Source organism: Colobus angolensis, unplaced genomic scaffold, assembly GCF_000951035.1.
Source record: "Colobus angolensis palliatus isolate OR3802 unplaced genomic scaffold, Cang.pa_1.0 Scaffold194, whole genome shotgun sequence".
Classification (NCBI taxonomy): domain Eukaryota; kingdom Metazoa; phylum Chordata; class Mammalia; order Primates; family Cercopithecidae; genus Colobus; species Colobus angolensis.
Genome location: NW_012115088.1, coordinates 6006026 through 6034022, shown reverse-complemented (window position 1 = coordinate 6034022; position 27997 = coordinate 6006026). Strand labels below are relative to the sequence as shown.

The 27997-nt window shown below is 34.4% G+C and overlaps 1 protein-coding gene across 7 annotated transcripts in view; it reads left to right on the top strand.

Moving 5' to 3' along the window:
- EYA1 (EYA transcriptional coactivator and phosphatase 1) overlaps positions 1 to 27997 on the top strand; it is a 362018-nt gene that overhangs the window by 181800 nt on the left and 152221 nt on the right. For 3 of the 7 annotated variants that reach the window (XM_011940944.1, XM_011940941.1, XM_011940940.1), the window contains exons 1-3: positions 7088 to 7703; positions 12866 to 12915; positions 14465 to 14592. Coding sequence is in view for 6 of the 7 variants with exons in the window: in XM_011940941.1 (XP_011796331.1) it covers positions 14469 to 14592 (124 nt within the window). In the remaining variant the exon portion in view is untranslated. Of the gene's footprint in view, positions 1 to 7087; positions 7704 to 12687; positions 12916 to 14117; positions 14593 to 22399; positions 22415 to 27997 lie in introns of those variants that run through there. The other 4 variants (XM_011940938.1, XM_011940939.1, XM_011940943.1 and 1 more) reach the window with 4 other exon arrangements.

The window sequence follows — 27997 nt, the reverse complement described above, 5'->3', positions numbered from 1 at the left end:
TCTGGTGCATTTGTTTTAATCTGGTGAATAGTACCCTTGACTATAGAGAGATGTTAATAATTCTACACACTTAAGGAAACGAATAGCATTTCAACCTTGAATAATGATAGACATAAAAACCAAGAATATACAAAAATGGAATAGGAAATCAGGGTTGCCATATATTGCTTTAAGAAGTTTTGTTTGTTTGTTTGTTTGTTTTTTGGTTTTTTTTTGTTTTGTTTATTTTGAGTTGGAGTCTAGCTCTGTCACCAAGCTGAAGAGCAGTGGCGTGATCTGGGCTCACTGCAACCTCCGCCTCCCAGGTTCAAGCAATTCTCCTGCCTCAGCCTCCTGAGTAGCTGGGATTACAGGTGTGTGCCACCATGCCTGGCTAATTTTTTTTATTTTTATTTTTAGTAGAGATGGGGTTTCACAATGTTGGTCAGGCTGGTCTCCAACTCCTGACCTTGTGATATGCCTGCCTCCACCTCCCAAAGTGCTGGGATTTCAGGGGTGAGCCACCTTACCCAACCTTAAGAAGATCTTAATGTGAAATGTCTATTTTTTTTTCCTTTTCACGTGTAAGTCATTCATGGGTTGATAATAGGCATAATTTTGGAAAATTCTAAATACAGAGCTTAAAGGTGTGGTCCCTCCTGTTTAATAGTCTTCAGTAATTAATCATGAATACCTTTATTTGTGGTGAGTTCAGTCATCCATATTTGTGTTCATTTTTAGGTTTATCGAATACAATTTATCCTAAAAGAGACAGGTATACTATGACGATACTGCAAATTTAAAATGCATAGAGTCTGCATATCTGAAAACAATGTCTTTTTCCTTTAGAATTTCTAAGTCAAAGGCTGTCATTCTTTAAAAAGGCTGGGATTCTTGGGCAGGTTTTTGGATCATTGTTTTGAATAGCAAATTCTTTTTTTTTTTTTTACTTTGTTTTTGTCCTGTCCCTCCTTCACCTTCTCCTTACCCATTCCCCTGCATCCACTCTCTACAAGCAGGGAAAATCCTCCTCTCAGGGAAGGACAGGAAGGAAAGTGAACAGCAATCCCGAGAGGCTGAAGCTAATGGGGGCTTGCAGATCTTTCAGCAGAGGTTGTCAATGATAATCGTGCAGCAGAGGGCTCCTCTATGGGTGCTCTGACCTCTTGGTAAACTATTTGTTTCTCCTTGTGTTGATTAAAAAAACAAGCCACCAGCCTGTACTCTCTATCAACCAGGGTGTTGTTTTAAAGAATCTTCCACATTTAAAACATACTAAAATTCCCAGATCCTTAGCTTTGCTTTACTCTGTATTTCAGGTAAACCAGATCATTGATAATATTAAAACATAATCCCTGAAAGAGGCAGAGGATAGTTTCCAGGTTTATATTTTTTGAAAGAACATGAATCACATATTTCAATAATCAATATAATACCCCAAATATTAAACCATCTAAAACAAACATTCCTCTTAATTATGAGTATCTAAAGACCACAAAATGTTTAATCGTACTTACATTTGGGTTGCAGAAAGGAATTCTGTTTTAAGTATTTAAACAAACTGAAGCTATTGTTTTCCTTAGTATGTGTTATAGAGTCTACTTTTTTTCCTTCACACCATAGTATACTAAAGTAAAACCCAAGGACCCAAGGCAATTTGATCACTTGCAAGTATAAATCTAGATAAACCTTACAGTAGAGAGAAACCTCCAGGTTGTATACCTATTGACGTTGCTTAATAAAAACTTCTAGAATAATGGTGCTTCTGGTTGTGTTTCCAATAGCAATGTGATTGTAGTGCACAGTGGATTAAGTTACTGATCCTTTGAATTCTGACCTTCTGTCTAAAACAGCTTTAGAGGTTACTCTTTTTATTTTTTTTTCTTTTCTTTTCTTTCTGATATGGGAGACTGGAGGAAGAAAAAGTTAATGCTGCTTGAAGGAAGAAAAAAATTCTATAGGTTATTAGGTTTGGGGGCTCCCTCTCCCCAATCTCTGGCAATTCCTTTTTAATAATAATGGAACTTGTTGATTCTGAATACTTAAACTATATATCCAAATGCATCAGGAAATGTGGAGTGCACTTTCACTATAATTATTTCCTCAGTGAATAAATCAAGTGTTTATGGTATAATAACTATTAAAAACAAAGCACATCATACTGGGTAACTGAAATTAAGAAAGGTAAAATGTAATAAATTGATATAACTATGAAACAAGACATGCATATAATTGTTGGTCATAAACTCGGACTCTGCTTTTCAATATAAAGAATAAGTTGGGATATTTATAATCTCTAGGAAAATAATTAACCTTTTTGAAGATGTAAGGAGAAAAATCCCATATCTCCTGATTTGAGCATTTCAAGTTCAAGGATTTTTTCTCTATTGACCATTTAATGTGCTTTTATTTTTGAATCTGCCAAGTAACTTGCAGTATGTGCTCAGAAATAATCAGCTACTATATAGTGATTTTCTTCTCTTCCATATTGAATATATTATTTTGGTATATAACAGTATGTATCATTTCAAATATCATACATTTTTCTGGATTTTTGTTAACTTTATGGGCTATCACCTTGCTTCAAAATGATGATACAATGAGGAGATGTTAATGTCCCGTTGCTCCATCTACCGTTTAGAAGTGACTTTGATGGTGCTAGAAAAATGAGGCAGGTTCCAGAACAAATAGTGAGGGAAAAATCACTCATACTTAAAAAAATCAGGCTTCACAAAAATATAGAATGCCTAGCACAGTGCCTGGCATGTAGTAAGCACTTCATAAATGCTAATTCCCGTCTTTCCTCCATGAGCTATTCATTGTTTCCAAAGAATTTAAAAACTGTGAACTCAGCTGTCATGAAACCTGAAAAACACAAAGCAAATTTCCAGATCCTCTTACATGTTTTGGGAGGCGCTGACAAGACTGGTTTTGCCCATGGCTTAGAGGAAAAAATCTTCAAGAAGAAACAACCTGGGTTTTCTAGGTTGCTTCGCGTCAACAGAAACCCATTTTACAGCATGAGAAAGCAAAATAACATCGCTGAGATTAAGCATATGCTTCCAGGACCAATTATTTATATATTTTTCAGCAGAAGGAAAAAAAAGTAACTGTTTGCCATTTTGGAAAATCAGTTGATTTTAAAAGAGGAAAACTGTTTTGTCATTTTGTTTAAGTACCTATATTATCTCATCCCCTTTCCTTAAAAATCTGCCACTGCCCTTGCTATCACTATTAGTTTCAAGAAGTGCTGCTGCTCAAAGTTTCTATTAAGAATAATACTTAAAAAAAAAAAATCCGATAGGCAGTCATTACTACATAGGATAACAAGTTTCCCACCCTACATAAATAAATGTTATTATTAATATGTAATAATGAATGTGCTCTTTAAGAAGTCAGGAAATAGGTTATATTTTCATATTGTGTTGGTATAAAGACTTTAATGTGTATTAAAATAATTTTCCATGGTATAGCTAATAGTTAATTACCTCCTTAACTTTACTGTTAAAAGCTAATCATGTTGGAGTTTGAATGGAAAACATTCCACAAAATAGTGGTAGACATTCAATTTGGCAGATTTAATATCATTCTTAAAATAAATAGAGGATGTTTTACTTGGTTACATTTCAGCAGAAGGCTCGTGGGAGCAGGACCCTCATTGTAGGTCTCGTGCTGGTGGGGAAAGAGCAGGTCATGGAAGTGACCACTCCAAATGCCAGCAAGGATCATAGTGTCAGCCATCCAGACACGGTTCCAAAGGCTCCATAAAGAAGCCAGGGAGGTAGTGCCATGGTGTGGACCACAAAAAAAAATAAATTTATATGAAACCAGGAAGACTGGCAGTATAGTATTTTGGGATACTGTATTTGCCATTCTACTTTGAACAGTTTGAATTACAAAATGTTGAATACTTCCACATACTGATTTTAATCATGTGGAAGAAATAATGGCTAAGATTTTGTTTTTTTAAGAAAATGCATTAGTCTTTAAGTGCTGGTTATATTTTGCAACTTACTGTACTGTTATTTTTGAGAAATAATCATCTCATAAAAAGCATAGAAACAAAGAGATTAGTAAACTGTTGGACCAGGTAATAGCATGCATGCTGACTTCTAAAGTTATTTCAAAGTAAACACAAATAGAAGAAAAATAACTTCAAAGTGCCTCATTTATTGACAACTTCAAAACTGTAAAATAGCTTTATTTTCATTATTGGAATGAAAAGGAAAAGGGACACTCGTATTTTATCCTTTGTTTTCTTAGTGTTTATTTGTTATACTTAATTTGATTAATCAACTGTTTACTCATGAAGTTTTAGAAAAGTCCAAGTTACCTTTTAGACTGTTGTAATGAGTTCCTTGTATCTGTCCTTGTCTCTCTCTCATATATATATATATATATATAACACATTTGTAATATGTATTAAATATTACAAATGTAATGTAAATATCATGTATATATACATATATATGTATTTGCTTATCTTTTCTATCATGTCCTTAACCTAAAACACTAAACTCTTCTACCAAAATTGAAGACTTCCTCCATATAACCAGGCAGGTACCTAGGCAACAGCTGGCTCTGTCAGATACAACCTGGTTGGCGATACAGCCTGTGAAAGATATTGTCTCCTTGAGGGTTTTCAAACATTTCATTACAGTTGAATATTTCAAGTATTTTCCCTTTCCAGATAAAATTATGTAATTTTTTATTGGGGAAAAAGCATATTGGAAAAATTTAAAATTCCTTTTCATACATTTATGTATTGAGATTTCCATGGCAAATATGAAATAACAATGCTTTCTTCTATTACCTTTTACTAGTAGCAATGTTCAACACATTTTCCTAAATTTTGTAGTTATATGTATGACTGTATTTAGGGAAAGATTTAGTCCTTAAAGGGTATGGTTAAGTTACATAATATAGTTATAGTTGGTGAAGATTTAGAAATAGGAGGCTATCAATACACTACAAGTTGGGTGTTATTAATAGCTTAAATGTGGCTGTTTATCATAGGATAACTGACTTTTGGTTTAAATTTTATGCGATAGTAATTATTATATACTGGATATTCAGAAGTAGTAACCATACACAATTTATGGGTAAATGTGATTGTTTTTAATCCATCTAATTTTGCTTCAGGAAAATGAAACTCCATAAAAGTAGTAAATATGCACATGGATATTACTTTTAGTCAGTGACTGAGCTCTTTGTTACATAATTATGTAGCATGAGCTATATCACATCAATTAGTGGTCACATTACATTCATCATAGTTTTACTAATTTTCTTCATAATTATATGCATCATTTATTTAATATTTCATTTAGTTATATAAATATAAATTAAATTTCAACATAAAACAGATAATATGATACATTTAACTATAATGTGGGCAAGTAACTTGTATATAAATGTGACACACTTTACATAATATTCCCACTGTTTTGATTTTGTATAGTTCTTATATTCTGGATTTGTCAGTGTAATCTTTCATGGATTAGAAAAATAATTTCTTACTCTCTTATGTCTAAACTAATTTTTAAACAATTGGAAGCATGAATACAACAGCTAAATGTAAAATTTCAAACATTGTTTAATTCTCCAACCAACACCTCAAATTTCAGATTTTATAGAGCTTAGAAATAAATGTGGTTGCAAAAGTATTTACTGTTTGATATCATAGATTGAATTACCATAACATTACATTTTATCTGACAATACTGGAAATCTCCATTACAAGTTGTATTTTATTTTCTGCATATATACTTTAGTATATTGAATAACTGAAACTTCTGGTCTGAGAAAGTGCAGTAGGTGGTAACATAATTCTATTTCTGCTGCATATATGAACAGATCCAATAGCAATCAACTGTTTCTTGATCTGGCTTCCCAAATATGGTAGATGACTAGCCCATGATTCCTTGCTGGTACTATACAAAATGAAATCCTAGGTGAGTCTGCAGTTTAAGCTGTAGCTTATGTTTGACAAAGTGTTCTTTCTGAGGAATTCAGACTGGCATACTTTCGGCAGTTGGGGGGAAGTCTGTATTAAATTTTGGTCATTAGCAGCTTTTTAATTTTTTGTTTTCATTGGAATGGTGCTTTCATTTACATATTAGCAATATAAAGTTATGATTGTGTCTATGTGTTTTATTAGTTGATGATCTGGAAATGTATTATAAAGTCATGCAAAAAGTTGTGATTTTTAAAATTGTTTTCACATCTATCAAGCGCCTAAAAAATGAGGATGCTTTTTTTTGTTTTTTTTGTTTTTTTTAAATAAAAAACCTATTAAGTAGAATAGTGTTCTATGGGTGATGACAAAACAGTTTTAAGAAAACTCCAGTGGGTATAAAGATTTTATTTTAGAGCACAAAATTGGTTACAATCAGTGACTAGCATCAAAATAAACAAACGATGCCTTCTTTGAATATATGAAATCAACATAATGGTTAAGTCTTATCACCAAAGTCATGTATCTGCATAAAACATACCTTAACTGAAGCTCAGCTCTTTAGGTGAGTGTTATAGATTGTCATGCATAGATTCTGAGGTAAGAATTTTTTTTAAAGAATAAACTGTAAAGAAAGAGTTCTAGATAACATGAATCTTTTCCAAAAATCATTTAAAAATATTAACACTGAAACATTATCTGGTTCATATCCAAGGAATTATTCATTGAAGACTTGCCATTCTAGAAATCATTTAGGATTCATCCTTCAGGCTTTCATTATTAAACTGATAATAGCTTGCACGTTTGCTTTTTCGCTTTCCACTTAAAGGGAAATGGCCATTCTAGTTTTTTATTTCCCCCAGACCTGTTTCAGTAGTAGGTACGTTAGTTAGGAAATAAATTCTGAAAAGTAGTGGATTCCCCAAGTTTCAGGGCCTGAAAAAAGTTTAGGAAAAGTGTAAAAGATAACGTGTAACTATTCCCCAAAGATCTTAATTGGTAACTACTGTTGCAAGAGGACGCGTGTGTGTTGATCGTGTCTCAGAGAAGTTATTCTCACACAGCTGTTTATTCAGATAGCGTGGGGCGCGTTCATTTACATAATAATTTTTTTTTTTTAAGCAGCAAGGTTGAGTCAGACAGAGCAGTGATCCTTTCAATTGTTGCATTTAAACCAATAAGGTTAGGACAAGAGAATAGCTGTGGTTTGCGTTGCAAAAACCAAAAAAAAAAAAAAAAAAAAAAGAAGAAGAAAAAAAAAAAGCCCCGAGGCTCCATGGGCAGACCTACAAGGCTGCGCAAACAAATCGAGGGATGAGATTCTGCTGTTTCTTTGTCTAGGGTTCTCAGATGCTATCTGCGGCTGCTGTTTGGTGGGGAAGGAGCGCAGGGCGCAAAGCTGTTACGAAACAGAACGGTGGGAGCTGATGGCTCCGAGTTTGGAGCCAGGTAGAAACTCTCCAGTGCCACTTCCGACTTTAAGCCTTCCTGTTGCCGTCCACTGTGGCGGGTTTCTTCCTGGGGAACGCGTTTTCGCTCAGTTGCTCGGCAGCCCGAGCCTGCGGCAGCGGCCAGGCGCCTGCCCCCTGCGCCGAGCTTTCCCCCGCAGAGGCGCTCCGCTCCCAGAAGCGCCGCGGCTGCACCGGAGCGCCTGAGAGCCCTCGCGCGTCCCAATCCAGGAGCAAAACTATGTCAGGAATGGAGGTTTGCTAACCCAGAAAATTCGAAGGAACACATTAAACTGGTGGATGCAGCAGATGTAAGCGCTGTAAGTACAAGCTGACTGTTTGAAAAATTGTAGTGACTGACAACAGCTGTCCTGTGGGCAAAGCCCAAGCTAACAGGAGCGCTTTTATTATTGTTTTGATTTGTTTTCAAAGAAAAACATTATGGCATGGGGAAAATTATGACACTTTGTACCTAGTACTTTATGAGCCACAGGGCTTCATCCAAGAAGTAGAATTTCCAACCTCCAAAGTATGAGCGATTAAGATCATTAAGAGAGAATTACAAATTAATTGTTAACAATTACTTTTGTCATGCTCTAGATAAATAAATATGCAGGACCATATTCTTGTAGGGAGATGACTTCATATCTCTTTTCTGAATTGCTGCACAAATCTCAAATATATTTGTGTGATATTGAATAAAGCGGTACGTATGTGTTCATTGCAATACATAAATAACTTTTCTTACACACTTTAATTTGATATGAAAAAATGAAGCATTTAACATTTGAAAGGACAACAGGTAACAACGTTAAACTGATAGCACTTTTTAAGGAAGAAAATCTTTTTGCTTCAATAAATGAATTTCCCAAACGTTATATTAAACAAACTTATCTTCGAAAGGTGATATAACAAATATTTACCCAATTAATATATTTTTCTCTTATTGACACTTTGTAAGGCTTGACTGGACCTTGAAGTTAAAAACAAGATCTGTAAACTTTTGAATTATCATTTAAAATATTTGCCATTCAAAATCAGTATATGAATTGTTAATGATTCGTGGGTTTATATTTCTTGGGAGGAGTTTTTGAACACATTTAAGCATAGCATTTGCAAGAATTCAATAAATTCAGAGCTGTCATTGAATTTAGACAAACGTTTTTATGTTTTATTTCTTAAAATGGCAAGGGGTACAAAAAGTTGATAGTAAGCACATAGTGTAGTTTTATAGGTTTGAGATTGTTTTTATAATGTGTCTTTCAAAGTAGGTTTTATTTTATGCTTGCGTGAGTCTTCCCCGCCCCCCCTCAAGTCTGGGGTCTGAGGACATGCACACATGTATAGTCATGCTTTTGCATTATCAAATATTTGATATTTGACTTTCTCCATGCTTGAGTTCTCCCAAGGCCCAAAGTGTTCAGTAAGTGAGCAAGCAGTCTTGGATTTTCAATCTTTGAACATTCTTTGCGGTGACAGACATAGAAGCCTAATTGAGCCACTGTTCAGTTTTAGAGGGCCAAATGGAAGTCCACTGCTGTGTGAGTTTCATAGACATGATAAATGATTTTCTCAAAAGAAAATTTCCATTTGTGAAAATCAAGTAAGAATACATTGTAAAGAAGAAAAACACTTGCAGCTAGAATAAAACCACTTGTTTAATCAAATATCAAAAGTATTTCATTCAACATTTTAAATAAATTGATATTGAAAACAATCCTTTAAAGCTATAGGTAGCATCCATGTGGTTTAAATACTTATTTGTTTTTTCATGCGGGCTCTATTTTGTCATTTTCTTTAAACGACGCATTGCAAAAAGTAATGTAGTTATACTACATTAAAATAATCAGCAGTAGTATTAAAGCATTTATTTTATGGAGTCTTTGATAAAGAAGGAAATACAGTGTTAACATTTAAAAAACATCTACATCTCCCTAGAACTTCATTTCAATTTTAGGTTTAGGGTTTTATTTTTAAAATTTAAGTTTTCATTACAACACTGATGCCATAGTTGGAGATACCGATTGAGGAGAAATTTTAGCAAGAATATACCCTGCTTAAAACACAGATTTATGGCTAAGGAAATTTTTTATACATATATAAAATACATTCTGATGAGAAAATTGCCATTGTCTTTCAAATTTGGAGTGCTCAGGTTGATCTGTGGTTGGACAAAACTAGCTTGCCTGCCAACTCTATTTATTTAGATAAGCTCAGTACTTTCACTTTGAAAATTTCTTTTCAGTTTGAAAAAAAAGTTTTAAATTATAGTCATTTTATAAAAATTGCTTCTAGCAAGCAAAAAAAGCCTATGGAAAACCCATAATTTAGACAAGTACCTACATTTTATTTGCTCTGTGCTGCTGAGATTTAGAATCCCTTTCCATTTACAGTTTACTTTTCACAGAACATTATTAACTTTTTGGCTTCACGCATGATCTTCTGTCAGATGCTTTTGATTTGTAATTTAGCAAAGTATAATAAACAGTGCAAAAGTCATGAATTTTGCTCTGCATCCTGAGCTCTGTGGTAGGGAAAATGTGATAAAATGTGTACCTTAAGTCTTGTTTGATGATCTCTCAAAGCAAGTTTGCCTTCTGGAAATAATTTCTGGGGTTGAAGAGCATGGTATTAACAGATTTAATGTGGCTATTCAATGGATTGGCGAAGTACTATGTGAGGTTTAACAAAATGAGAGAGACAAATTGAACATCAACAAAAGTTACATCTGTGAAGAATTATAAATTTAATTAGAAAAAAGGCAAACTTAAAAGACCTCATTAACTAATCAGAAGTCAAAGTTACTAGCTTAGGATTCTTGAATTTGAATTCTAAGAAGTTCTGCTTGTTGCTATTTGTATTTTCACAACTCTGTCAATATGCGACTATGAGTATTCTATACAATGAGTTTTAAAAAGCATTAAAGTGAAATGACTTGATTGTAATATAAGATAACCATTTGTTATGTTATGGGAAATATTTTTGCACTCATAGAAGTATTTGAATTAAAAATACCAGATTAGGAGAAGATAAGAAACATACTAAGTTTATGGGTGTAAAGCAGAAAATGTGAACTTACTGAATGCCTCACATCACTTTTCTACAAATAATAAAATAATATTTTTCTCTTTTGAATGGAAATATCCCTAATTATTTTCAAAACACATTGTGGTTTCAGACCTTTACAACACAGAAACTTCCAGAGATATTATCAAACATGAGAGGAAATCAACAGCAATCAGAAATAGGTGTTCTTTTTAGATAAGTCATTATAAGACTGTGTTTCCTTCTGCACTGTAATCTTGTACTACACATAAAAAACTAAAAGCATGTGAAGTGTAGCATTTCGTAAACTGTAACTAATTTTGCTCACATCTGTGTCTAATTGTTGTCTGCATTCGCATTCTTGAGAGTAGATTTATTTTTCCTGGACCACGATGTGGATTCAGCTGACCAGCCTAAGTGAGGATTAGTTGTTTTAAAGTTATTTTGATTAAAGAGTCATTTTTAAATACAGTAACACACAACACATGGTTTAAATAATCCTTGAGACACAAAAGAATATATCTGAAGTATACTTAATGAAATGTAGATCATGCGTATGGACTTTCAAAAGTTGTAGAGTATGAAAATACAGTAGAGTCTAGTTGAACCAGCGTAAAAGAAATGTGTTATAGTGAAAATGCATTTTTTTCAGTGAAATGTGGTAGAATAATTCTTGTTTTGAAGTTCATTTTTTCTTTATTAACAGTAGTTTGACTTTGAAATTTAAATATGATTGATTAAAGCACAAATATAAATCTAACCAAACTTTCAAAGTATATACTGAAACTAAAATTATATTTCCAACATTGTACTTTCCAGCTAATGTTAAAATGGAAATGTACTTTAACATTTAACAGAAAGAATGCTTTAAATACTCTTTCACATAATTAAGCCAGGAGAGTTCTTAAAACTAAGTTAGTTCTCACCTATAATTTATTCCAGGTGCATAAAAGTGGAGAAAAAAAAAGAAAGAAAAAGGAAATTTATCCTTGAGGTATATTGCTGGAGTTTCTAAAGGAAACCACTTAAACTTGTGTGAGAACATTAATTTTAACAAAAATTGCAGAAGGCTGTTATCACGGAATGGCACATCTGTAGGCATTGAAATTTAATTTTTATCTTATACTCAAGCATCCTTTAAAAATTGTTTTTCATCCTGCACGTATTGTAGAAACATATACCTAGAAATTTTAGGTAACATTATACCAAGACAGTTAGACTTTAAAGATGCTTTATTCTTGCTAGAAAGGTAGTATTTCTTATTTCATAAATCATAATTAAAAAATAACAGGACTTAACAGAAGACGTTTGGTTGGATAACTGTAATGCCATTTGAGATGCTTCAGTTCTCATCTTTGTTCTGTAACCCTAATTGATGTCAGTTCAGGTTGAATGAAAATGCACATCAAAGATTTGGAATTCTGAGCCATTTTTAAACGTTTTGCAGAATGCTCTCCTACTGAGGCGTTAGCCTGAGCCTACAAGCCAGCAGTCTGGCCTTACCTGAGCTTTATCACCTGCTGGCAGTTTGAGTTGCTTCTGGAAGACAAGCAGTGACTGTCAAAGCCTGCACATTAGTTAAGTTGTTCAGTGAAGTCCTGAAGTACAGATTCGTCTAGAAAAAAGAGAGACTAAAATGTAAGCTGACTAGGATGGTGAAGTGATTATTAAACTTTCCATTTTCTTTCTCGGTTTAAAAGATGGAAAATCTACCAAAAATGCTAACTACATTTTCTAGTTTACTGGGCAGAACTGAATAAGGATTCATTGAATTTTAAATTGGCGAGAGTAAATGAGCACATTGTTCAGTGGAGTGACTTTGGGTATGAAAACTTGCCTTTGCCATCTATAGCTAGTCCAGCATTGTCTGAAAGTTGCCCAGAAGCTGTTTTAGTGAATGTTAAATGACAAATAGTAAAGGTAGGAGAAAACCATTATGATAAGGATAAGAAACTGTCAGGAGTCAAAGGGGTGGGCGGGAGCTCTATTTCAGCTGGTGATAACAGAAGATGAAAGATCTTCCGAGGATGCTGGAGGATTACTGCTTGAACTATTGCTGTTAAACATGCTCATTTTGTCAATCGCTATTTTTTTTCCAAGCACCTTTTCCAAGCTGCCTGGGCAAGGCTGCTTTGCATGTTGATTGGGGGAGGGGTAATCCCGTTTGCAGCTGTCATAGGCCAGTGATGAATCACTATCACGTCATTTGGCTGCCTTCCCCCCCTGACAAGGGGAGGAGGAGGATAGACCTGCAGGAGGAAACAACAGTTGAGACCTCAACTTAAAGACAATATGCCTTTCACTGCTGCAGTATCCTCCTTTTTCTCTTTTGGTTAAAAGAGAGCATTGTCGTTCTCAACCATGTGCTCTGTATAATTAAGAGCTGACACTGAAGCAGAGTAACAACAGCTTCTAATTTTTTTACCCCTGATCACAGGTGCAAACATCTCAAGCCAGTTCAGATGTTGCTGTTTCCTCAAGTTGCAGGTAAGGATATTGTTGATATTTGACATTTTTGGAGATTACCTTTCTGTGACCCGTATCTATTTTTGTCTAGTGTTTCTTAATTATTTCTATTAATAGCAACAGCCTCTGTTGGAAATTACTTAACAGTTTGTATGTGTGCGCTTGTAAAACATTTTAAGTATGTAGAAAGGGAATAGGAACCTCGGTTTGAAAATAATTATGGGCTATAGTTTCTAGTGTTAGGAAAACTGTGAATGTGTAATGAGAATCAGGAGAGAAAAATTGGATTTTAGACCATTTCTAGTTTGAATTCAGAATATTTGTGGAAGTCAAAGCTCACTTTAGAAGTAAAATGGTTCATGTTAAACTGTTTTAAAAACTGATACCCGTAGTCAATGTAAGTGCGACCTCTAAATTAAAATGACTGTAGCTTTTATTGACCTGATAGGGTGAGGAGCAAATAGTATTAACTTTATATATGTAAACATTAAACTTCCATCTTTTTTCTTAGAAAAACATACAAAGTATAAAATAAAGTAAATTGGCCCTAAACTTTTAAGAAATTGACTGTAAGAAAATAATGGTATCTAAGTGTGTTTTTAGTGACTTTAAATAAATTCTCTCTTCACTAATAGGGTATTAAATATAAATGTATAGTTCTGAAATTGTGAACATGAGTAATGGCTTTTGTACCTTTTATAGAATAAGTAACTGCAGAGTCTAAGAACTTTCAGGGGGCATTTAACTGGTTTTATATGGTAAAATTGCAAAATTATAGCACTGAAGTAGAATTGTTGTTATTTCCCAGAGTAAGTGACAGCTGAGGTATTCCAAGTGCTAATGCTTGCAGGGACCCACTGTATGTTGGCCTTATCCCTTTTCAATTGGGCACGCTGTATGTAATCCACAAAGCAAACAAGTGAGCCGACATCATAATGTTTTAATGCTGCATTTGTTTCAAGGGAAACAGAGGAACAATTAAGTAGTTTGCCAGAGTAAACACATGCATCAGGACTATCTCATTCCCTGTCACTAGACTATAGGTTTCAAGTGTTTTATTTGGTTTGGAGACCCATTAAATTACAATTGGGTGGTAAATTATAAGGGAGTACCTAGTGCTAATTTATTAGATGAAACAGATTCCCCAGAAAAGTGATCTATTTCTATTTTACTTCTTTACATAGTTGCCTTTTCTTTTAGAAAAGTAATGCCTTTGGTCCTTTTTAATATAAAAAGAAAAAGACTGTATTTTTTCTTTGAAAAGTAGAATAGGTGTCATTGTCTCACATTAGACCTTGTGACTTGATGAACTGTGTAAGAGAAAAAATGAAATTTTAAAAACTTCAGGTGACTGGCTGGATAGGTAAAGCAAGTGACATCTTTTGATAGTACATATGATGAAGGGATGCCTGAAGTCAAAATGTGAGATGAATTATTTTGAGTCTAAGAAATAGATACAATGGGACTTTTGTGCGAGTGTGTTTCAAAGCAGGTGTCAAGTCATTAGCGCATTAAATAGTGGTGTTATGAATTTGGTACATCTGTCAAACGGAAGGCTTCTTGTCTTTAGGTCTATGGAAATGCAGGATCTAACCAGCCCGCATAGCCATCTGAGTGGTAGTAGTGAATCCCCCAGTGGCCCCAAACACGATAACTCTCATATAAATAGTAATTCCATGACTCCCAATGGCACCGAAGGTGAGTGTCTGCCTTCTCACTGTTTACTTTGTACCTTGTTTCTTCATCAGTATATGCTTTGTTATTAGTTGGTTTGTTATTAGTTGAAATCATTAATATGATTTCTGTTGTCAAATTTGTAAAACTACTGTTATATTTCCTCTTTAGGTAATAATGTGACTTACGAATCCGTATTCATTGTTAGGAGATTCATGTCTCCATGTTATTGTAACATTATATAGATTGGTTTTGTTTCGCCAAATGCATATACATATATACACATGTGTATTATACATATTTGTGTGCATAACATTTTTAACCTTTGAGTGTGTTTTATCTTCTTATTAATCATGTCCACACTGCAATATCAATTTGTGTTGTTTTGTTGTATGACCAATTAAAACTTGGTATTATTTCCTTTATTTTATTTTCCCTTTTGTTGTTAAATATAGCCGAATTTGTTTAAATGTAAACATTGGACTGGATTGTTTCTAAATATCAATGAAATAATTTGCCTAGTGTTCTTATGGCTTTGGCTGTGAAAATATAAATAAGTAAAAATATTGTTTATGAAGTATACAACATCATTTAGGTGATATACACACAATTTATTTACTTAAAGATTAAATAGCATAGTTTAAATGTAGAACAATTACAATTATTTATGTGTAATTAATACATAGGAATATTTATATAAATTTTATATAAGTAGAAATACCTACTTTGATCCATGTATACTTAAGATTAAACATATAAGGTTATATGTATTGTCGCTACCTCTTATGCAGTCATTTAGGTACTATGCATATTTTTACAACTTCAACATATGGAAAGATATGTTACATATTGCATTATATTTATTTCTACTGTAGTCTATTGAAAAATTATTTCTTCAAAGATGATATTTTGCTTATTTATTCATTACTAAGCCTCAGGACCTTGATGACTCAGAGCATACCTTTTACTAGAAGTTCGATAAATTGTCCATGTTAGAATATTCCAGAATTCCGTCCATATACAAAACTCTTAACCATCATTTCCCAGTCACCATGGTGATCCTTCATTACACAATTTTTTTAAAAAATAAAGCTAACTGCTGTAAAATTATTGTCTTTTTTGATGTGATATTCCAATATGTATTAGTGAAGGCTTTTAAAACTTATAATGTTATATAATTTTTAATAATAGGAAAAATATAAAATCAGTTGTTTCTGATATGAGATGCTTTGATTTTTATTCCAGCAGTGATTCTTTGAATGTGTAAATATTCTGCATTTTTCTTTTAGCATAAATACATTCATTTCAAGTGTTTATGAAAAATGGGTACTATCAAAAATGGAAACTTTGCTGATGTAGCAGAAAATTAATCTCTGCATGAGGTGCCTTTTCATCTGAAACTTTTTTCTTCCCATTTTGATAGGCAATCAGAGAGAAATTTAAATTATCTATAGGAAAGTAGTTCTAGTGTGTAAGTGGATTTTATAGAGCAAATAAAATAAAAGCAAGCAGTCCTGTTTCCTCTCCTTTTGGGCTTTGGCTTCATGTAAAGCATGCCTACTGCGGAGTGCAGACTGGGTGTGGATATAGTCACCCAGACTGCGGCAGGTCCCTGCGCCGGCAGGCCTCATGTGAGAGTCAGCGTGAGGGGGGCCACTGACAGGAGCTGCAGAAGGCCCATAGGTGACCTTTAACAGGCATTTACATCATTGTGAAGTCCGGATCAGACAGTCGTTCAAATTAACTTAAATATAAGGAAGACTAATTAAAATATTTTGCTCAACAGAATATACCAGTACATATATGGAAGAGCAATTATTAAATACTGGTAGTTAATTTTTTTGTACATGAAGAAATGAATAGGACTAATACGTTTTCGTTTTCTCAACATTTTATTGGCAAGTTCTCTCCTACAAAATAAGAACCACGCAGTACTGAAACAGAGTATGTGTTTAGGGTTCCCCTTAGCTTTATGTGAGTGATGTGTGATTTGTTTTCTAAGCACATGTGGAGGAATAACATATTTCTGAATATTTACTTTTTATAGCTTGATATCACATTCATATTTAGGAATACCGCATTTTATTAGATTTTTGCATAACTAAAATAAGTTCAAACTATTAAAACATTTTAGGTAATTATGTGATCTCCTCAACCAAACTGGAAAATACATAGAATTTATTCTTTATCTTAAACTTAATTGTTTTATGTCTTGGAAATGAATTTTTTTAGACTTGACTTCAGACAAATACACAATTACTCATCTCACCCTGTTTCAGGCATAAAGTACATAATCTTCATTAATGTACTTTACAAGCATTGTGGTGGTTAGAAAGTGAAGGTAGAAGGTATCGATATAAATGAGAATAAATGAAGTTTCTCAATCTTCTGACATATTGTTTTATTTTAGTAGTCAGTTTGAAAATATGGACCCAAAGTTCCCTCATGATTGATGTTACATGTCTGTTTAGATACAAACAATATTGGAAAGTTCTAGGTTTTTAATTAAGTGTGTGAATCAGTTTATCATGCTACTTATATGTCTCATAATATATCTATTTCATTCCTCTCTGTCACCACTAGAGGAGTTACGCTTAAAATTAGTGAATTCATTAATGTCTGGCAAACTTCTCTGGCATATAGTCATTATAGATTTTCCTATTTCTTCTTTGAAATCTTATTTAGTTTGAAAACAGCAGTGTTTACTGATGAATTAAAGGAATGAAATCGAGAAATTCATTACAATTTAAGAGTCTTTAAAATGTCAATCACCTCCCCTAACTCTACAATGAACATTTTCAGCTACATATGCCATGATTTATATTTAAGTGACTTCTCTGCAGCCCAACTGAAAATCATCTCAGCCCAATAGAAATTAATTAGGTCAATGGAACTTCCATTTAGTTTACACAGTTGCTGGCTTTGCCTGCATTTATATAGGTTGTCTTTTTTCACTCAGAGATATTTTTTATTTCCTGCCACCACTTGTTCCTATAATGAGGCTAAGAAAACAAGAAAATCTCCTATATCAAAAACCATAACTTCATCTGAAGAACAAACAAGAAGGGAATGGAATGGAAAGGCAGAGAATATTAAGTTTCTTCTTAAGTCTGCTGCCAAATTATCCTAAGACTCAATGTTTGTAGGTTCTGTACTCACACGCTAGTGCCTATTTTCATGGTTCATCTAAGGGATAAAGACAGAAAGACACTGAGCTACAGCCTCAAGTACTGTGCTTTTTTATTTCCTAAATGAAATGTTCTTCAGTTATAATAGTTGTTTGTTTCATATTTCAAAACTTTCAACTATTCACAGTTTTATACATCCTTCCAACCCCTCTGTGAATTGTTACTGTTGAAGTTAACCATTGATTGGTTTCACCCAGTTTATACGTCTTTGCAATATAAAAATATAAACAGGTAAAAATAGAAAATAGTAGCATAAATGAACGCTCGACTTGCAATGAGGAAAGCACCGTAAGAAGTGATATGTTTCCAAATGAATTAATGCATATTTTTGTTACTATTAACTCAAGCTTGACCTAGCAGACACTAATGGATGGTTATGAAAACACCAACCATGGCCTGTCTTTCAACTGTTTTCCCTCTTCCTTTGGACAGTTAGTCTGAAAAACTTGTCTTGAAACACATAGATTTGTCTTTAGGTGATGTAAAACCAAATGCAATTGGAGGCCAAGATGGAACAGAAATTCTGTTCTATGTATTATATTGTTAAAGCATAGCTTTTAAGAAATAGGCTTCTTGGTGATGCTTCTATTAGATGATCATCAAATCTGAGAGGATTTGTAATGTTTGGGAATCTGTGCAAGCCTTTACATGGTAAAGGCTTTGTGTTGATATTTGTGTTAAGCATGAGAAGTAGTTGGGAAAGGTTCCTTCGAAGGACTCAGGGCTGTGGCCCTAAAAGGATTTTTATTTACGTATGTAATTAAGGCCTTGTTTGCAAAGCAGTGATTCTTTCCATCTTTGTTTTCGCTGGTTGTCTTAAGTCCATGAGAACTTAAGATTGGTCAGTTCATATATTGCTGGTTTGAGTGTTTATTTTTGGTTGTCTTGGAGTAAGGAGTGAGGAAGGCCAAAAAAAGTGTGAGCAAGCAAAAATCAGAGCTCTAATTCTGAGTTTTCTCTATTGTAAACTTAGACTCAAACTCAAGAAGAAGCTTAAACTTGTCTTGAAAGGGATAGATTTGTCTTTAGATGACGTAAAACCAGATGCAGTTGGAATCTTCACTGCACATAGGGTTTCAGGAATTCTGATGGTAATTCAAATAGTAATTTTGAATTGGTATATCAGATTTCCTAGGTGATAACAGATACAATCTTGAATTAGGTAGCTAAATTTTCTGCGTTTAAAATTTACTGTGTATTACATATTTTAGGCTGATAGGTTCAGTTTTATACATTATCAGAATCATTTTAAGCTGTTTTTATCGTTTTTACAAAACTTAGAACACTAGTAAATTATCTGGATTTGTTTTTCTCGCTGTAATTTTAATTTAGTAAAATATAATGCTATCCAACTAGATTATTTTTAAGAAATCTGATTTACAAGAAATATCTAAACTGGGGCAGATGTGTATAAAACTATGGTTTGAGGCTGTATTTTATAGTCTATGTTTATATATTTGTGGTTAAATATTCTGTTGTCAATAGAAACATGGTAATATAACTTTATTATTGTTTACATTCTGCACAGGAGTTAGTTTCTGGAAGATTAAGGGACATTGTGAATAAAAGAGTTTCTAAATGACATTTTTAGTTTGTCTGTAACCACAGAATTGGCCTCTTATAAATTGTTCTTAAATAAAAGCCATGAAAGAATGAACAAATAATTTGTTAGGATTTAATATTTTCCTATGTTGTATATATAGGAATAATTTTCACATGTCTGTTGTGAATTAATTATAATATTGCTGGCTAATATTTATGAATAACCTATTAGTCACTGTGATGACCATTTTCTATGTTTTGCTTCATTAATCTTTAGAAAACAAATTTAAAAACATTGTCAGCAAAATAGCTAAGAGTCTGGGCTTGAATTCCAGCTTCACTATTTGCTGGCTGTGTGAATTCAGACAAGTCAGCCTCTGGGTGGCTATTTTCTCATCTGTAAAATGGGGATAATAACAGAACTTACATCAGGCTTTCTGTGAGGATGTGACATAAAATTTGCAGCATGATTGGAACTTATAAGTGCTCAGTATTTATTAACTGCTATACCATATATAATTAAGTCACTTCTACAGTGTGATTCCCATTTTATGCACAAAAAAATCCAAGACTTCAACACCAAGTTTAAAGGCACATGGCTTGTAATTGGTACCACTGGCATCTGAGCGGGTACTTGAATTAAGTTCTGAGTCCAGAGCCTGGGTTTTTAATCATCATATTATTCTCTGGAGAGAATATGTGATTTGCATCATCTACAAATGCCTTTTCTAATACCTTTTACTAAACATTGGTGCTTTCATTGCCACAGTGGTGCCTTCATGGCTGGATGATGCCATTCCCTAGCAAACAGCAGCGCTGTGCAAGAACCAGTGGCAGAGGCTCTGATGACAAGGACTTCGTTATAAGGATGACTCTTCAGGGTGGTTACAGTCCGGTCTTGAAGTTCTGATGTGCATGAGTGTGTGAGATTCCTTCCTGTGGTCCACGTGCACATTGTATTGCATCATTAGGTTAACTTTAGGGGATTGTTTCTTGTTTTCAAAGCTTTAGACTTAATTATAATTTCATCAACTGTCTGCCTGTTAAGCCTCTCTGAGATCAAATGGAGATGGGAAATCATCTCTACTTTTCATTATAATGGTCATTATCATATGCACATTTGGTTTGGGGCAGTGTTACTGTGAAATTTAAAAACTGGTTGCAGTTTTGCTACTGCTCAGAGTAAATGTTTTCTACCTCAGAAAATATTTCTAAGTAGGTGGTAAATTTGGTCACACTTCTCTTGACTTTGAGAACAAAATTGTACCAGCCAAACAACACTGTTGGCATTTGTTGGGGCTCCATTGGAGTAGTAATGACCAAATCTGAGAGTTGAGAATATGCTTGGGATGTTCTGGGATCAGCAAGGAGCCCAGTGTGGCTGGAGGAGAGAGAATGGCTGGGAGTAAAAGAGGTAAAATCAGAGGAATAGAGGGGTGGCACGTGTGAGCCTTGTAGGGCGGCAGATAGGCTCTAGCCTCTCACCTGCAGCTAACTGTATCTTTCATAATAAGAATAGGAACTCCTGTGCTGATTGCCTGCAACTAGGCTCAAGGTTTCTAGAGCGAGGCTTCCTGATAACTAAGGTCTAGATGTAGACAACTTTTCCCTACTTCCAGTTGCTAATAGTATAGAGAATCACAGTTTGTGGCATCTCTATGCTGCCTGGGCCAGAACTTTGGTATGAGCAGAAATATATCTCCCTGAGAACATCCAATATTCTGGAAGAACCCTCTGGTTTCCTCCCGGGAGATATGTGAACATTTATGTAGTATTTGGGCAAATTCATATGCGTTTGGTGACAGATTCCCTGCTTTTAAGTAAGTCCTGATTTCTTATGATATCCAAGGATGCCTTGGTGTGAGCAGTATATAAATAAAGTGGGGTCTGTTACATTTCTTCTCACCTTGCTAACTTGAAGTAAGGGTCAAGAGTAATTCATTCTCCTCTCTTTCACTCTAAGCATACAATACAGTAGAAAAAAATACATACATATTACAAATTTTCCACTTTTGCTTTGGGTAGGAAAAAATTATCTGTCACATGTCAGTGACTGTCAAATATTGCTTATACTATAGTAGAGAGAAAGCAAGTCTTCATAAGGTTATCAAGGGTTTGTGTTAATTTTTAGGACACACAATTTGTAAGTGAGAGCTTATTATGATTATGTTCATGGTAATTTGCTAGTTTTACAGATTTTGAGTTTTGTTTTGTTTTGTTTTTGCATGCCTCCAGTATCCCATTATACCAAAAAATGGTAGACAGACTCTACCAAACACATTCCAAAGAGGTATGTTTATGTACTCCTCATAATACAAATTAGGAACTTTTTTCTTAACATTGTAACATGAATCAAAATCTATAATCCTTACCCATTTTATCATTGTATTTATTACTAATAAGGGCATTTTAAGTGAAAAGAATCCTTTTTGTCAGCAATAAAGAATATGAACTACATTGACTAAGTTTTTGAGTACATCATATGCCCTCTACCTACATTTATCCTCAAAACAATCTTTAGGGTAACTTTTATGCACCTCATTTTAAAGAGTTTAAGTGACTAGTATACAGTGTATTAACTGTGTTGCGGAAGAGATGCAAAGGCCTAACAGGCTGATTTCAAAGCTATATTCTTTATACTTTAAAACATGGACTCCCCAATAACACTGCTTAGGTTACTAGCCAAAAAGCTGAGTTCTTGCTGAAATAGTTTATCTTCCCTAAGAAGTGTTTATGTTACCTTATCTAAGATTGTGGCCAAGATGAAAGATATGCAACATTCATTTATATGTGTGCTTCACCTAGAAGAGTTTCTAAGTTTCTCGAAGCGGGGACACACGTGTTCACTCTAGTGTCCTTAGCATCTAATGGGAGAATTGGCAATAAAGTCAAATAAAAAAAATTGTTAAATGAATGCCTCATATTACTAAGCATATAATGTACATGAATGATTATAAGAGAAGAACATTCATTAAATTTGTTTACAATGCATTAAGGATTCAATAAGTATCTAGAGCCTGTTTTTCAAATTTTTGAAATTGATCATTTCACAGACAGTTCATATAGTTGCTATGGGCTGTCCATCCACAGAACATCCACAGTCAACATTGTTGCAGGTTGTGAATTTGATCTATAGTGACTGACTTGCTTTTGACCCGTAGTAAATAACTGCTTCATAAACAGAAACTTCAACTGTTAGTATATTAATAGTGATGAAGCAACTTCCACATACATCTGTTCCAAGAAACTACTGAATGATATAAGGATAAGGCAGTTAATAAACCAACTTAGGGTTGGTGTGTAGATGGTAAGATGGTAAAGAAATAATTGGAAGTAAACATTTTGAAGGTGGGGAAAAATTGCAGGAAGAAGGATATATATATATATGTATTCTCTGAAGTAAAAAAATAAAAGTGTCCATGTATATGTCTGTGTGTGTATGTGTGTATATATGTAGTATATCTGTACTGTATATCCACAATTACATTGTTTGAGAAATATTTATTAAGTGATTCTATCTAGAAATATACCAAACTCCGTTCTAGCCAAGGAGAAGTTCGCTATTTAATGTGATTTACCACCATACTTGAAGATAAGGACTATATTCTGTGGAGGAGGAGGATGTCTAATCCTCACTGAAGTGATTGTGGATTGTGGGGATGCACACTGGTGATGCTTAACCTGAGTCCTGAAGGAGAGATAGGAGAATACTGAGTGCCATGCCAGGAAGAAAGAGCTTGAGCTTTATAGCTGTGACAAAGACATTCCGAATGGCAGAAGAGTGTGTGTGCGTATGCACGCACGCACGCTTGCATGTGTGTGTGCGTGTGTGTGTGTGTGTAAGATGAGAAGCATGCACAGAGATGGGGCTTAGATGCCAAAGATGATGATGAAGGGCTCAAGATATGAAGTTCAAGAATTTGGATTCAACTGTACAGGAGCTGTGGGAGCTGAAGACTTGTGAGTCGGAAAGTGGTATGATTGGGTTTGTGTTTTAGAAATGCACTTAGGTACTATTTTGAAACTGTATTCAAGGGGTAGTGGGCATTAAGAAGGGACCCTAGGTGAGAAGAAATGAAGGCATTTTATCTGAAATCATGTGCTTATTTACATATTATTATCTTTTTCTGAACATATCTGATACTTGCCTTACAGAGAGTAACGTGGAAAATGAGTAATATTAGAAATATAGGAAGAATCGCATGCTTGTGAGAGCAGTTTTGTAGTCAGGCTTACCTGAACTAAAAAAATCACAATCACAATTCTGCTTTTTATTCACGGCAACTAACATATGCATGTTGAGAACAGAGCAGGGAGCAAAGAAAGAGTCCTGAAGGCTGCCTGCCTCTGTTTGAAGCTCTGCCACTTATTAGTTACCAAGTGTGATGACCAATACTTACTTAACTGCTCTATGCCTCTACTTCATGGTCTGTAAAATGAAGGTGATGATACTGCTTGCCTGTAGTGTTGCTATAACTGTTAGATGAGTTGGTAAAGTGCTTAGAACAGAGTCTGGCTCCTAGAAAATGCTCAATGTCCACTGGCTATTATTATCGATTTCTTCTGAGCCTCTGCCTTCTTTGCTGTAGAATGGCATTGCCCCTTCATCACAGGTGCATGATGGTTAGTCTATCCAAAATACTAAGTGTAGTTACTGGTATCTACTACATGCTCAAAACATAGCAGCTATTATTAAATAATGTTATATTTTTAAAAATAAACATATCTTCTGGGACTGGCTACTGTAATGTCTCCAGGTAAGGGAAGGATATATTCTCCAACTTTGGGATCCTGCATATCAAGCATGGCCTTTGCAGGTATTTGCAGTACTTGAGGTACTTAGTAATTACTTGTTCAATTAATACTCAATACTTGTGTGTCCGCAAATTCAATGTGGGTAGGGTTTATGTCTGTGTGCTCCTGTGAGTTGGTGAAGGATGGGAAGAAACATGATCTGAGATGTATATTTAGTAGATTGATTACCTTTTAGGCAAGTAAGCCATTTTCCCACATTGATATGGTTGAGGTTGTGAGTCTGAGCCAGCTCATCTGCTTCCAATCTTCATGCACTGATTTATTTTACCACCCGCTAATTTGCAACATACACTGATATACTTTTATTCAGTGCCCTGGTATTCTTGGACCTTCTTATTGCTGTACCATTCACTGATTGTCCAGATCTGTATCAAATGAATGATTAAGGATGATAAAACCATATTCAGAAAACACTGGGCTTTTTGGCTGATTTACAAAAGATATGGCAATTAAAGAAACGTGAAACTGTGTGATCATGGACTATTTAAAATCTTTAAGCTGCAGTTTCCTCATCTATGAAATTACGCAATAATAATAAATATCTCATAAAGTTGCCATGAGGAGCAAACAACCTGTTGCTTGTAAAGTGCTTAGCAAAGTGTATGGCATATAGTAGGTGTTCAATATTCAATAAATATAAACTACATTTAAAATTATTACTCATCCATTCTAAAAGTCTACTTTAATATTGCCTGTGTCATAAATTGAGAATCTTGTATTGCTGTCTGCATTTTTTTATTGGTACAATCTTTTCATACTGTTGTGCCATGCTTCCATTATTATAATAAGCTAAAAATGTTTTGATCTCACTTTGCTTTCTAAGTATAATAGGTATCTGTTGAAAGTCATTGAATGGCACATTTAAGATTTGTGCATTTGATTATATAAAAATTTTACTTTAAAAAGTCAAAAATAAATATGAACTCTAGTTAATGATATGAATGCTGAAGTGTTTAGAGGAAGTGTATTATATCTGCAACTTCCTTTAAAATATATTAAAAATAAGATAGTTTTTTGAAGGATAGACATAGAAAAGTAAATATAGTAACATGCTAATTGTAGAGTCCAGGTGATATATTTATAGGTGTTCACTGTGTAATTCTTCCAACTTTCCTGTCTGTATGATAAATTTTCTAGCATAATATTGGAGAAAAATGGAATCTGGTATTTATTTATTTTTTACTGTGTACAAATAAACTCTGCCAGATTCTAGAAGAAATACAAAGAGGTGTATGGTACTGCTCTTGTGTGAAAGATGATTTATGCCAATTGGGTCATTTTAATTATATCCAACCGTACTATTTTGTTTTCTGTTGCTTAGAATACTCGAAACAAGGTAATTTATAAAGAAAAGGAATTTATTTCTTATAGTTATGAAGGCTAAGTCCAAGGTCAAGGGCCTGCATCTGGTGAGGGCCTTCTTGCTAGTGAGGACTCTCTATATATAGAGTTCCAAGATGGCACAGAGTGTCACATGGGGAGGGCACGGAGCATGCTAACATGCTAGCTCAGGTTCCTCTTCCCCTTCTCATAAAGCCACCAGTTTCCCTCTTCTGATAAACCATTAATCCATGAACCCGTTAGTCCATGAATGGATTAATACTTTCATGAGGGTGGAGTGCTTGTGATCCAATTACCTTTTAAAGTTCCCACCTTTCAATACTGACACACTGGCGATTAAGTTTCAAAATGAGTTTTGGAGGGAATAAATATTCAAACCATAGCACCAACTAAATCAGTTGAAAGAGTAGGGGGGTAAAGCACTTGGGGAATAAAGCACCAGCTCCAAGAGCTGAATTTTCTTCAAGCCCAGCTGCTGAAATGGCCTGCTGTACCCTTCAAACCAGTTTACCTAGTAACTAGTGAAACAGCCTGCCATGACTCCAGGACTAATTTTACCTACAGCCACCAGTCACCAGTCAGAGCTTGGCAGCCTCCCAAAGCTTCTCTAGTGCCAATGAGCTTTTCAAAACAAAATGTGACATTTCTTTTTCTAATAAAAACCTCCAACCTTCTCTTTGTTCTTAGGACATACTGAAGACCATTCCGCTCTGTGTATCTGTACTGAATTGCAATTTTGTGATTTTCAAACAAACAAAATATTTAATTTAGATATTTGTCTATTTTATGTCGACCATGACACCTGGCTTAAGGAGCTCAGAGGCTTGTTAAGGAAGATAAGACTTTTTCAACAGTTAGCAAAAACTAAAAGGTAATATGCCAAATAAATTATGGAGACTAGGATTTTCAGTCTGTGGCTTACACTTCCTCAGTAGTTGGAGAACAAATACCAAAGGTCCGCAAATTCAAAAGATTTGTCTGTAGGGTGAGGAAATTAACAGGCCACATATATATTTAACTCTTTCACATATGGACATTCTGTTATGTTTATTAAAATACACATTTTTTGTCTACAAATTCACAGTAGATTTTTGTCATACACTTTGGGTTCTGAAATATTTTGGTGTTAGAGGGCTTCATTCTCAAGAAGGTTAGAAGCCACAGATCTGAACAAAAGTGCTCTCAGAGTACAGAAGAAAGAGCTCTTCAGCTTGCTAAGGTCTGGCCAGGCTTCAAGGAGGAGATGGAATCTGAGCTGAGTATTGGGAAATGGGTAGAATTTGAATAGGTGGAGAAGAGATGGAATGCATTCTAACTGAGGAAACAATGCAAACAAAGGTAGGATAGTTTGGGAGACTGTTAGGAAACCAGTTTAGCTGAAGAAGGAATTGATAGTAGATAAGGTTGGAAGGATCAGTTGGAGCCAAACTGTGGAGGACCCTGAATAGTAAGCTAAGGAATTTGGATTTCATCCTAGAGTCGGTAGAGAAGCCACTGAATATTTTGAGCAAGGGGCTGATATGGTGGAAGTGTTTTAGGTGTTGATCTGGCAGCAGTTGCAAGGATAGACTGGATTGGGGGACAGATGAGCATTAGTGTAGAGGCTCATGTAATCTTCTCAGATTGTATGTGTTAGGAAACAGCTAGTGTGGAAGAATGAGTTGCAAAACAAAAAGGAACGTGGAGTTGTAAAAGACATTACAAAGGAGCAGTTATGATTGACCATATATTATTTCTTTTACAAAAAAATGTCAATTAGTCTAGACTACCCCATAAGTAATTGCACATGCTGCTGTTAATATATGCTGTACTTTCCATGAATAGCAGGTTTTGAAATGGACCAATGTTTCTTTTTGGCCATGTATACCCTTAAATTCAAGTTTAGTCTGGATGTGTTTATTTGGCTTTCATAAGATTGTACCAGGTGTACCATTGAACAGCTAATGTTTTTTCCTGCCCTCCTTTAAGATAAAGATGGCCTCAACTTTACTCTTTGGAGAGATAATGATCATATGCTATATAGCCAATGCAAACACGAAAGAATGTCTTGTTTTCTAAATGGGAATTAACTAAAGAAAACACATTTAGTTCATGGCTATATGCACTTTTAGGTGAAGCAGAAATAATCAAATGGGTACTTGTAATATTGAATTAATCATGCATTTAGAGTGAGATGTCAAATGTATAAATTTAGCAATGTTGCTTTTTTCCACTTTCATATTTTATGCAACAACTTTATTCTCTTCACATCTCCCTCGCCGCCCCTTTTTAAATCATTTGACACAGTTTCTAAAAACACATTTCTACTTCTGCCTCATGGTTTGAGAAAGAGACTCATTAAATCTGTGAGCGATACTGTCATTGAATCTAACCCGTAACATAACGTTGCATGTTTGTGCTTTTGTGATCCTCTACAGCATCATTGTGTTGCTCTATAAAGGGTTCTTTTAAGGCTTATTTGCAGCCATACCCAACATTTGCTTTTGTGGGTTATGTCCCATGAATTATTACAAATGTATGATAATTTATTTACCTTTCTTTTT